The sequence below is a fragment of the Dendrobium catenatum genome, unplaced genomic scaffold, assembly GCF_001605985.2.
Source record: "Dendrobium catenatum unplaced genomic scaffold, ASM160598v2 fragScaff_scaffold_261, whole genome shotgun sequence".
Classification (NCBI taxonomy): domain Eukaryota; kingdom Viridiplantae; phylum Streptophyta; class Magnoliopsida; order Asparagales; family Orchidaceae; genus Dendrobium; species Dendrobium catenatum.
In genome coordinates, this window is record NW_021318723.1 from 508022 (window position 1) to 521732 (window position 13711).

The 13711-nt window shown below is 34.1% G+C and overlaps 1 protein-coding gene across 1 annotated transcript; it reads right to left on the bottom strand.

Annotated features, from left to right (window-relative positions):
• Positions 1-12810: 12810 nt before the first annotated feature.
• LOC114579278 (rop guanine nucleotide exchange factor 11-like) lies at positions 12811-13711 on the bottom strand. Its single transcript, XM_028693321.1, has 2 exons — positions 13617-13711; positions 12811-13522 (listed from the first exon to the last, which is right to left on the bottom strand). The coding sequence occupies exon 2, from the start codon at positions 13457-13459 to the stop codon at positions 13088-13090; it is 372 nt and encodes a 123-aa protein (XP_028549154.1). The 5' UTR covers positions 13460-13522; positions 13617-13711; the 3' UTR covers positions 12811-13087.

Genomic DNA, 13711 nt, shown 5'->3' on the forward strand with positions numbered 1-13711 from the left:
AAATACAGTATTTATCCTACAAAATATAATTACGGGAAAACTCTCTCTCTCTAATGGGAAATACAAAAAATAGTGATGATGCCATTAATTAAAGTGTTTCAGACTAATGATAGTGAATATCCTAAGCTTTTCTAAGTAGACTCCTCTACAATAGTTGTGAATCAGAGCTTATACATTCTTAGATCTCTATTGAGTTTGTAAGGATGTAAAGAAAGGTTTATGACCTTCCTAAAATTATTAAATATCCATAAACCCTGGAGTATTAAGCATCCTATATCTAAGCATACAAGCATTCCATCTAAATTCTCTATCAAGATAATATATCACACTAGATGTTAATTTTATACATTCCACTATATAAATTAAATAAAGAGCTGGAGATAAAAAAATAATCATTCATACTCTAAAATACAAGAGTCTACATTAATAATTATAAAGGTTTTTTACATCATTAGTAAAAAACTATTAGTTTATTTAGCCATTGAATAAAAATTTAGCAATACGAATTCCATTACTTGCTCAAGAAAGAAAGTACAAGTATATAAGATAAAGAAAATATCACCCAGAATGAAAAATACCAAATAGATCATACAGATGGACCAGTGAATCTCCACTTATAACTTCTCTCTCCACACTTTTATCCTCTCTAATTGATTATTTGTTCACTATAATGTTGAACATCTATTCTAAATTTTTATTCCCTGATCTCTCTCAGATTCGCCTCTAGACTTCTCTAAAAAAACCCCCATAGAAAAAGATAGAAACAATTTATACTTAATACAAAAAGTGACTCAAGCGCTAAAATGCGCATTGTGGTGTTTGAATATGAACTAACACCAAAGCGTTGCTTGAGTTGCTCTATTGTAGCATTGGATTAACCCAACACATGTTTTGAATGAATAGGAGTGACTTTTGGATGAGTCGGCCTGATTCTTTTCCTAAACTATTTCACTATGATGCTGCAAAAGATAAGCATTCCAATGTTTCCCAGTGCTACAATGTTTTATAGTTCGATGATCTGGCATTGAATTATTTGCAATTTTTCTCAAGACTCTAACACTACAATGTTCACTTTCAATAGTACGACATTATCCTTTGAATTTCTAGGACACTTACTTTAGTGAAATTTTCTCGAGACTCCAGCATTATAATGTTCAAAACTAACATTGGGACATTGACGAGGCTACAACGCTGATAGTTTTGGTGTTGCAGTGTTGGTTCTAAACTTTATAAATTTTGCTCCATTTTCTGAGACATTCAAGCAAAACACCAACTAAAACACATTTCTTTATTAAAATCTAACAAAATAAAATACAACATAATTTTCATTTAACAATTAGTAGCTCAGTTAATGGGTGAGGTATATAATAAAATGTCCCCGGTTAGAATTGAGGAGGTAGATAGGCATCTGCAAATTATTGTGAAAATAAATCCTCCTCAATTTGAATGTGTTATAGAATCGCAGGAAATAAAGGATTGGTTGTTAAGGCTGGAGAAAACCTTTTATGGGATGAAATGTCTAATGGACCGTAAGGTGCCTTTGGCAATGTTTCTATTGAATAAAGAAGCAGAACACTAGTGGTTTGGTCAATAGATAGAGAAATTTCAGGGGAGGTTAAATAATATGATCTCTTGGGAGGAGTTTATTGATAACTTCTATAAGATAATAAATGCATGAATCTTTTTTTTTAGACTAGTACAAGGAGGTAGGATTGTAATACAATATGAGGTATAATTTACTGTATTAGTCAAGTATAATTTACTGTATTAGTCAAGTATGCTCCTCAACTTCTCATTACTTCTAAGAAAAAAAAAGATATTGAATTATGTGGGGACTCAAAGACAAACTGAAGCGACATTTAGTTCTATTCAAAATTTCTAATTTCCCTAAATTGATTGAGAGAACCGACTGATAAAGAATGTTCAAATAGTAACTCAACAGCATTGTGCTACTAGCAAAAAAAAAATGAAGGGCATATTGATCTAAAAATATGCATTCCTAATTGAAAATTAGAAAGCCTCTAGAAAAGTACAAGTGATTGATTGGCTATATTCATCTTTCCTTAGAAAACTCAAAAGGTGTTGATAATTCAATTTACATTTAGAGGTGAAATAATAATTTTTTTGGTCTGATAACATCAATGCAAAGCTAAACTAATTTACGTGAAGTCACCTAACAAATAAGAGCAAAAATTAGCTATTCAATAATTTAAATTATTTGAATTGGGGCAAATCATTGAAATTCTGATTTGGTTTCAAATTATATTAAAAAAATGTATCACTATTTTAATTATGATGGATTAATCAATTTAACTTAATCAAAATAACTCTTTACTAGTATCTAGTAGAAAGTACAATAATATCAATTTATAAAATTTAACAGTAAAGTTTTAAATTAAAAACCAAATAACTTTACCATGAAGAAATTTGGTTTGCCACAATGGGGTGCTAGGTTAAAATTATTATTATTTTTCTTAAAATTCAACTCCTATTCATCATTTTCCCATCTTCTCTATTATTTTGATTTTTTGAATCATTTTAAATGATATTAATCAATCACTAAAACATTGCACTAGAGCAACAAACTATTATTTATTTTAGTAAAACATATATCGTATTGTCTTGTATTGCTTCTAATTTCATTTTTAGCTCAGATCATATCGATCAGGGCTACCTGCAACATCAAGAACAACACAACAACAACAGAAGTCAAGACAACCTCAACACTACGTTAGTACCACAAAAACTAACAATTCATCCAAACATTTTAAAAAAATTTCTAGCTCGGCCACTGTATACACTATAAAATCTGATCATAGAAAGTTTATATGCAATCTTCTCTGGTTTTTCTCCTTAAAGATATTGTTGAATAAAATACATGTCGTCTACACATGATTTGAATATTATGAGTTGATTTTGAATTAGATACAATTACAATAATAACAAGCCATTATTTATTTTGTGGGGTATGCTATATGAATTCTTTTTGTCGATTATCTCCTATTAAGAGTTATATTTTCATTTAAATCTAATAAGAAAGATTATTTCTAATACTTTCTAATCAAAGCAAGTATTTAATAAGTTGTTTTTTAATCATGAAAAAATAAAAGTGCATGAAGTTTCCCTCAACGTGATTTACATAATCTTATTTTTATTTTTCCAAAAATATTATTTTAATTAATCAAACTCATAACCTCCATACCTTAACAAATAGGGAAACATCAACTCTAGTTTCTACTAATTTTTATTTAATAACTATTCATACTAGAAATTATATAAAAATGTTTAATATTAGATGGAAGGGGCTTAGGGTTGTACATGAGTTGAGTCAAGTCGAGTATTTGCCTAATCGAGCTAAGCTTGTTTAACTCTTATTGAGCTTGAGATCTGCTCATTCAAAAATTATTAGGCTCAAGCTTGGCCCACTTAATAAAGCTCGTTAAAAAAGCTTGAGTACTGGTGTCAAAATGGGTTTTTGGATCAGGTTCGGGTCCAGCCCAAAATTGACTCACCATCAATTGATTTGTCCCAAACCCGACCTGATTACATAAATAAGTCAGCAATTAAAACCTCGACTGGACACGCCCTAAACTAGAGTCAACCCAACTCAACATGCTGACCCGATTGGGCTAAACGAGAGTGACGTGAGGGAAGGTGGTCCACGAGCTAGAAGCGATAGAGCGAGGCGACGTGTGGCAAGCACAAGCACTGGGCGGGAAGAGGCGAGGCGATTCGAGTAGGTGCATCTGGTTTATGCGGGTGGGTGTTTCCCTACAAGCGCGAGCACGACAGAGTGCCAGAGTGGGTGATCGCAAGGCCAAAAGAGCTTGATATGCATTTAAGTTTATTTAGGGTTTTCTAGTTAACCCGAACTTGGCTCAAAATTAAAAATGGGTCAAAATACAAAACCTAAACCTGACCCATTTTCCAAATGAGCTTACTCAGACCTAGAATTTGTGAGTCAGTTGGGCCGGATTTTTATGTCGTGTTAAATACTGAAAAATAATGCAATAAAAAATTTATCCTAAACGAAGCCCAACTCTCTTAAATGCTTGATAGTTATTGATCTACGAATAGGTCGTGGCACAAAGAGTAAGCACAAACCATTCTATATATCTTAACTACTATAGAGAAACTAAAACTATCAATGGAATAAAGTGTGGCTTTTCTAAAGTCAAACAAAAAATTCATTTATAGACACATGATTAAAAAGCCAGAAATATCAACATATCATAAAAAGGGTATAAAAAAAGTACTCAACAAAAGAAAACTTATGAAAGAGAAAAACTTGTGATAGAGCTTAACGCAGAAAAGAAAATGATAGTAGGGAAAATATAGTGCAGCTGAACATTTATGTTTTCATGTTATTTAATTATGTCATACATTCTACCTTTGCTTTTGTGTTTTTATATAGATGTAAGTGCGTGGTGTAGCTTTACACGTGAATGGTTTTGATTGATTTAGTTTGTTAGATCATGTGGTGTTTATTTGTTCTGTTGTGTGTATGGCTGCTCCACTTGTCAAATATTATCATATAACGGTTTTGCTCTAGCATGTAGTGTAGGTTGTGTACTTTTATGCCCCCGCAAATTGATAGTTAACGATGAACTTTTAGTTTGGAGCTGAGAAATTAATATCGTGGTGTTAAAAGCGGTTGGGTTAGGATGTCGGCTATTTGATATGATGTGTTGATTGGTGTCACACGAACTTCATTAGATTGAACGTGATTGCGAATGAAGTGAACGTCGACTTCAATATATTTAGTTCTGGCATGAAAAATTGCAAACATGGGTTATTGGCAAGGGATATTGCAAACATGTTGTCACTGTGAATATTGGTTGGATCAATTTGAGGAAGATTGAATTCAGAAAGTAGACGACAAAGCCAAATATTGTTTGCAGTTATAGCAGCCAGCACATAATAATCTCCCTCCATAGAAGAACATGCAACAGTGGGCTTTTTTTTTATTGTCCATGAGATGAGTGTAGTGCCAAGAAAGGAACAATAACTGGAAGTAGAGTATCGAGTCCCAAGAAAGGAAAAATAATTGAAAGTAGAGCGGTGAGTTGAGATATCAGTTTCCCAATCAGCATCTAAAAATGTAATAAGATGACGGGAGTTTTTTGGAGATCGGAAGGCCAACAGATGAGGTGCCTTTCATATAACAGAGTGGTCTTTTGAGCTTGAGGAAATGCTAAGGTAAAGGGTTGTGCATATGCTGGCATAGATTGTTTATAGTAAATGAAATGTTCGAGCGAGTTATGGAAAGGTATTGTAGTGATCTGAAAATTTGATGGTAAATGCTTGGATTGGACATGTGGAGATTTGTGGTGATATTTGTAGGTAATTTGGTATAGGAAGGATTTGAGCGAGACCTTCTTATTGATTGATTGCTTAAGTGTATAAGGACTAAGAGAGATGAATGTGGTCACGATGGTGAGAAATTTGAAGGCCAAGGAAATTGGAGGGTGAACTGAGGTTCTTGATGGAGAAGTGATTGCTTAAATTTGAGATTATTTGAATTTATGTGGGGGTGATTTTCGATGAGGAGGATATCATCCATATAGATTAGTAGGTATGCTTGAGTGTTGTTTTGATGAAGTGTGAATATGGATGAATCTACATTACTATGTTGGAAGTTGTGGGATAGGAGAAATTTGGAGAGAGTATGAAACCATTAATGAGGGGCTTGCTTGAGGCCATAGAGAGATTTTTAAGAAGGTAGACATGATTTGGAAATTGGAAATCTTAAAATCCACTGGGTTTTTGCATATGGATTGTTTCATGAATGGAGCCATGTAGGAAGGCATTGATGACATTTAGCTGGTGAATAGGCTAGTTTTGATTAAGAGCAGCTATGAGGAGTAAAAAAATTGAAGGAAATTTTTTCACAGGGCTAAATGTTTATGTGTAGTTAAGGTTGTATTCTTGATTATGACCTTGAGCCACTAGATGGGCTTTATGTTTAGCAATGGAACCATTAGCACGATTTTTTGTTTTGTAAGTCTAACGAGAGCTAAGGATGGCTTTATTTGGTGGAGAGGGAACAAGGGTCCATGTACCCTATTGTTGGAGGTCGAGAAACTCATAGGCCATTGTAGCTCTCTAATGAGAGTGTTTGGAGGCTTCAACATATGTAGTAGGATCAAATTGTATTGTAGTGGTTTGGTGGTGAAGATCGAGTATTTGGCGTGATTTCAGTCACTACGGGAAAACACGCGATTACCATCAGATTTTCCGGCGAAAAAATTTGTGTCGGCAAATACGGCGCATCATGCGAAGGAAGGTTTACGGCATTTTTTCCGCCGCATATGGCGCCGGAAAGTTTCCGGCATCTGCTGCGTCGGTAAAAGATGTCGGAATAGACCAGAATTTTACTGGTTTTGGCGCACTTTACGGCGGAAAATAACCGGCGCAGTTACCTGCAGATATTGAGCAGGTGTATTTAAACTCAACGACTTAAAACCGGCGCATTTTGGGCCGGAATTTTTTCCGGCATCTTGGACGCCAAAAAATCCGCCGGCGAAAGCCCTATTTCCGAACCCGAGCCCCTCTGGTTGCTCATTTCTTTCGTGTGTTTCTCTCACATCGTCGTTGTTTCCCTCGTCGCCCTCCGTCGCTCGCCTTAGATCGAGGTCGGCGAGCTCTCTGTACGGTCACTGGACGTCACCGACAGTCATAGCAATCCTCGCCGGCGAGAGGTCCAGTTCCGACCGCAAGTTTTCGCCGATTACCCGTTGATTGTAAAATTTTTTTTTCGTTTAATTTGTTTGTATTCATGCCGAGTTTATCTATTATGGAAGCTATACATTTTTTGAGAGGTTTGATGGACAAATATAGAGAGAGTAAGGATGATCTACATATGTATTTTAGTTTTATATATACTCAAAAACTTATGGAGGAAGGTGACTGCTGAGATCACAAGATGAGGGCAAGTAAGAGTTTATTATCATTATATATATAGTAGGTTTTCAAGACAAAATTAGAAGGTTGTAGTAGACCTAACATTTTTCACTATATATAGAGTAGGTTTTCAAGGTTTTCTTCTCTATAAGAGTTTAAGAAGATTACAAATATCAATCATATATAATGATTGGCACAAAATGTTTTGTTGATGAGCTATAAAGGATTGTATACATCAAACAACTTTTGCAATGTTGACTAACAACAAAGAAAACGACAACATATGGTGGATTGCATAATGAAGAAAATAACTCTTTTAATTTAGTCTAGGTTATGATCTTTTAGCAATCTTATTATCCAATAATAATAATAATAATAATATATGTTAAATAATATAGGTCATTTGTAAGACTTGTACAAAGGTTGATATGGGGTATTGAAGGTCAAACAATGTAGGTCGTTAGTTGAGTCACAATCACAATAAGAGGGTGATTAAGTGACTAAAAAGATTAACACTAATGTTGATGACCGATAGATGTTAGATATTAATTATTTGTGGACATTGGTGTCAACCGACAACGAGGGGATGACCTCCTCTAGTGCATCCAGCTTCGCATCCAGTTCACATGAGTCCTTACATGCTCAACAAATAACTGCCCTTCAAGCAGAGCTAGAACAAGTAAGGAAATCACAAGCTGATTGGCAAGCTCAATTGCAAGCACAGGTTCAAATGCAGATGCAGATGCAGGAGCAACAAAATCAGTTGTTGGATGAAATGCATAAAATGAGGGAGCAGATTAATGGAAAAGAGGTAGCTCCAGCTGAGGAGGAGTCCATAGATTCAGAGTAGTTCACTTTAGTCATATGAACTTGTTTATTTCTGTGAACATGTGTTATTGAATAATATGTGATGTTTTTAGTTATTTGATGCAATTGAACAATGTCTTTACATGGATATTTATATTTTTGAGTATATATTGAAGTTTTTTATATCTGTTATATGTATAGCTGTCTTCTGGAAGTGTTTTTGTTTATGTTTGTAGGTGTGGAAATGCAATTGTTGGCTGGGAAGGATTTTTTTTTTGTCAATGCTACAGGTCTCTGACGGATTTTGCATCGGAAATATGATGGAAATGACGATACAACAAATCAGTACAATCATGTTGTCGTTTATTTAGATGCTGGAAATTTCTGGCGCATTTTACGGCGTCCATTCCTCCGGCATTTTCTGGCGTCTGTTATGCGCCGTAAACAAGACGTAGCTTATTTACGGCGCATCTATGGCATTTTTTCCGCCGGTAATTTCCGGCGGATACATACGACGTAAACTTCCAGCGCGCAAAAATCAGCCGTAAATACGTCAGAAACCCAGAACTTCCATTGGATTTTACATGTTACCGGCAGATTATATCCGCCGATAATAGCGCATTTTACTGTAGTGAGTGAGGCTATTTGAAGTTGATTGACCAAGGGATGGGTTAAGCATATGGGTAGAGATATAGTTGTAAACAGTTATGTATATGGTGAGTTATCATTCTGGTGGGATGGAGAGGTTGGGTTGGAAGGTAGTTGTTGAGGTTATAAGTGTAGTGACGATTTGATGGAGTGTGGTGGGGTAAGATGAAGAGAACTGAGAAGGAGAAGATTAAGATTATGAGGGTGGTTAGTGGGCATAGTGGTAGGGGTGAGTGATGGAATGGAATATGGGAAGGTTAATTCATCAAAGGTGACATGCCTAGATATGGAGATATGTCTCAAGGTGGGATCAAGATATTTTTAGTCCTTGTAGTCGATGGCCTAGCCCATAAATACGGATGGTACAATATTTATGGAGAGTTTGTGGTGAGCATGAGGTGGAAGAAGGGGAAAACATGTGCATTCAAAGACCTTGAGGTTATTGTATGTGGGTTTGCTTTTGTAGAGAAGATGGTATGGTGATTTGTTGGAGTTGTTGGATGATGGCATTCTATTGATGAGGTAGACAACAGTAAGTAAGTGTCATGTGGTTTTGATTATATGGCGATGTTTTCTTTTGACCAAGTTATTTTGTTCAAGGGTATAATGACAATTTATTTGATGTGATATACCATGTGATTGCAAGTAGTTTTGAATATTATGATTTAGTAATTTGGTGCGACCATCACTATGTAGATGTTTAAATTTGAGAGAGAATTGGTTATCAATTGTTGTATGAAATTTAATAAATGTATAATACACATCTGATTTATGCATTAGTGGAAAAACCAAAGAAAAATAAGAAGCATCATCAACAAAAAGTATATAGTATTTGAAACATGAGTAGATGACATTGAGGTCGAACCGCATATAACGGTGTGAATGAGTTCTAGTGGTTTATAGTAATGATTAGTGGACCTAGAGAAGGGTAACTTATGGCCTTTTGAGGCCTTACATAATGAGCAGAGTATTGGAGAGAGGAAAATAGCTAAAGATCAGTTTTGTTTTGATATAGTAGTCATGACTTGTGATGACGATATCCCATGCGGTGATGCTTACGGACTGAGGTGAGATTGGATGTTAGTAATGCTTGGTGATGTGGATGTTGATGAGGAAGATTCATGATCAAAACATGCCATCATGGCATCATTCCGAGAATAGAATTGTATTTTTCTTCGGATTCTTGATAAAGAAGCCATAAGTGTCTAAAGAAATGGAAAGATTATTGTCATTATCCAGAGTTGAAATAGAGAGAAGATTGTGTGATAATTGAGGTAGATGAAATATTTTTGGAATAAGAAGCTTATGAGTTGGAGTTGGAAGAAATCCATGACCGCAGTGAGCTATGGAGAGTAATAAATCCAATAAATGAAATAAATATATTTTAAAAATATAAATATTTTCAAGAGGAGCGCTTTGGCACTAATCTATTGAGCGCCATAGTGCTAGGACATGAATTATATACACCGACTATCTCACTTTATTGCTTGGCCAGGAATAAATTGAAAGAGGGAAGAAGAGAGAGGAGAGAAAAATATCTTTCGATCATATTTTTTAATCATTCCTATTACCGATTTTGTTCAATTCATTGTAAGTGACTAATTTCTTACTTCAATTTTTAATGAATTTGATTTTTATGAATTTTATTTATCATAAATCTACAAAAATTACATTATCTCGAGATTTCCTAAGCTTACATTGTGCAAGTTTGGATATATTATAGAGTTGATCATTCTGAATCATTTGATATGATTTTATTGCATTTAAAATGATGTACTAAATAATATCATATATATGATATGATAACTCCACGTGATATCCTACTGATCCATGTGATTCACTGATTTGGAGTCATAAGGAGCTGGAGATTGGTTAGAGTTATAAGGAGTTGAGATGACTGATTCACATGATTCAAGGGGAATTATAATGAGTATATTGATTGGGGGTTATAAGGGGAGATTCATTAGTAGTTATAAGTGCAAGAGCAAGATACCCTTAAGATACACTCATTAAATATTTGAATACTAATACCGACACTGCTACGAGTACTATACCGATATCATGACTAGCATTAATATTGTTTACTGTTATTAATACTATTTAACACTATTGATCATAATACTAATATTATTATTTGCATTAATATTATTAATGGTTACTACTACTTTGACTAATAATTTAATGGATTAAGATGTAATGAACTAGAAAATGATAAATGAATACATATAATTAGTAAGAATATTGATTCATATATTTCTTTATATGAATTATAGCATATTATTTTCTTTTATATTGCATTAATTTAAATTACGAGTTAAGTTATGTGCTTGTTACGTAGTTTTACATATCTTTCAAGAAATGATAAGGATCATATAATATGAGGCTACGGACAAGACAAAAAATGTAATCATATTTCTTTCCGATGTTCATTGATAAGATATATTTAAATAGTTAAAATGAAAGACCGGTGTAATTCTTTCAATATAAATCTTGAATTATGACAAAATGGTATCACAACAATAGTTATTGGAAGAATTAAAATATAAATAGAGCTTATGAGCAAAATAAAAATATGATTTCTAATTTATAATTAGTTTATTTGAGTTTGAAATTTTATTTTGAGCATGCTCTTTCTTTCGCTCGTATCGATCTTACTTCTATTTTTAATGATTTTGATTTCTATGAATTTTATCTCTCATAAATATGTAAATATTGTATTATCTCATGATTTCAAATTATATAATCTCTTGATTTTATAAGCTTTTACTATGCCAGTTTGGATATATTATAGAATTAATCTTTATGAACGATTTGATATGATTTTATTATATTTTAAATGAAGTACTAAATAATATTAGATATATGATAAGATAACTTCATATAATACCCTACTAATTCATATATTCATTGATTGGGAGTCATAAGGAGTTGGAGATTAATTGGAAGATATAAGGCATTGGGGTGATGGATTCACGTGATTCTAGGAGAGTTATATGGAGCACATTGATTGGGAGTTATAATGGGAAACTGGTTAGGAGTTATAGTACAGGAGCATGATACCCTTATAATACATTCATTGAATATTTGAATACTGATATCGACACTTCAACGAACATTGTATTGATTGTGACTGATACTAATACTATTTACTGACATTAATACTATTTAACATTATTAATCAAGATAATAATATTGTTACTAGCATTTGTACTATTGATTGCAACTGATATTATAACTGATGATGTAATGGATTGTGATGTAATGAACTATAGAATGATAAATTGATACATATAATTAATATAGATATTAAAGCATATATTTCCTTATATTATTTATAGCATATTATTTTCTTTTATCTTGTATTAATTTCAGTTAGAAGATTTTAGTTACTTGTTGGGTTATGTGCTCATTACGTAGTTTTACATATTTTTAAGAAAGGGCAAGGATCTTATGATATGAGGCTCCGAATAAGATAAAAATTTAATCATGTTTCTTTTTGCTATTCATTGTAAGCTCTAGTTAAATGGTTAAAATGAAAGAGGGATATAATTCTTACAATATAGATCCTGGAGTGTGACATGGAGAATGTGATGTCGTCTCCAATGGCAACATTGTCAAGGCCACGATATTCCTTTGGCTGAAAGAGTTTGTCAAAGAGGTTGGTTAGGTGGGAAGAGGAACCTAAGTCGGTAGGTGTGTTGTTGGAGGTGACAAGAGCGTCCAGAGATGGAGTAGAAGTAGGGTATTATGTATTAAGACGAATCTAGCAAAGGTTGGTCGGGTGGCCTCATTTTGCACAGATCTGGCAGGTAATGCCTGGAGAGTTGTATTGCCATGTGGGGAGGTGTGGTGATAAGAACCTCGAGGCTAAGGGGGATAGTTTTGTGCAAACGGATGTTTTGGATGTCTGATATTGTAGAGGTAGTCCATTGAAGGTGTATAGGAGGATGTCTTTGCTATCGAGTGTGGAGCATGTTGCTTCAATGTTGTCAGTAAGTGTAGTGAGTTGGCCCATTGAAATGTGATGTAGTTCGTTCTTAAGTTTTATTACCCTTGAGAGGTTAGTTGCATTAGAATGATTAAGGATCCATTTGGAATGATGGTAATTTTTTATAAAGATAGTTATAAAATTGCCGTGAAAAAAAAATCTTTTTTTGAAAGTTATAGAAAGTAGCATCTTAGTACAAAAATTTTTTGAAAGCAATAAAAAAATCAATGCCCATTATAAATTAATATTACGGTCTGAAAAATAAAGTAATAAAAAAATTGTTCCAAACGAAGCTCAACTCTATTAAATGCTTGCAAGCTATTGATCTACTGCTCGGTCGTGGCACGAAGAGTAAGCACAAACCATTATACATCTCTTAACTACTATAGAGAAACTAAAACTATCAATGCAATTAAGTGTGGCTTTTCTAAAGTCAATCAAAAAACTCATTTATAGACACATGATTAAAAGTCATAAAGATCAACATATCATTAAAAGAGTATAAAAAAATGAAGAGTATAAAAACAAGTACTCAACAAAAGGAAACACTCAAAGAACTTCAAAAGCATTCGAAGCACTTGCCATAAAGAAGGAAAGAAAGGCAAAAAAGAAGAGAAGATTTTTCATCTTCAAAACTTTGAGGCATTTTGTGTGCTTCTCACTATACACATTGGAATTTAGAGTTTTGTCAATTCACACTTCCTCTCTCTCTCTTCCCCCCTCCCCCTACTTTGACCAGCTTTAACGGCGAGCTGCCGGACTTCCCCAGCCACCAAAATTCTCAAGCTTCTCTATATAAGAAAATTTCTTCTGAGTAACAACATTAGGAGGCTTCTTCAGCTTCAACTCGTCTAAACCTAAGATATCCTCAGGGCTACCAGCTGGCTTCTGCTTGTCATTTTCTAAATCTTGGTCCAAACTCCACCCCATGAAATCTGAAAGTGTAGTTGCCGTCGGTGATTCCATTAAGTCTAGCTTCTTCATCTCTTCTATAGGATCCAGTTTCTTCAGCGGCGCCCAATCTGAATCTGATAGAGAAAGCTTCCTGTTAGAGTTCTTGCTGGGATCCTGTGCAAGCTGGTCGGCAAGGAGAACATCCTCAATCATTGACATAACTGTGAAGGCCAATGTCTCCAGGATTCTTGAGTAGCTCTCAAGTACAGATTGTCCCACATCCTTAACATATAAGAATGGCATAGTGTGACTGTGTAAGAATTTGCTAAACAAATCATCTAAATGAGTTTTCAAGTTATTTAAACTAATTCATTACCTTGTTATATTGAATCTTGCTTGTGTCCAGGGCTGACTGTGGGATTCCAGGAAACCTGTGCTTCAGGAGGTGTAGTATGGTCTCAGCTCTTTCTT

Excerpts from the sequence above, each read along its gene's own strand:
- LOC114579278 (XM_028693321.1), bottom strand. The coding sequence starts at position 13,459 with ATGTCAATGATTGAGGATGTTCTCCTTGCCGACCAGCTTGCACAGGAT.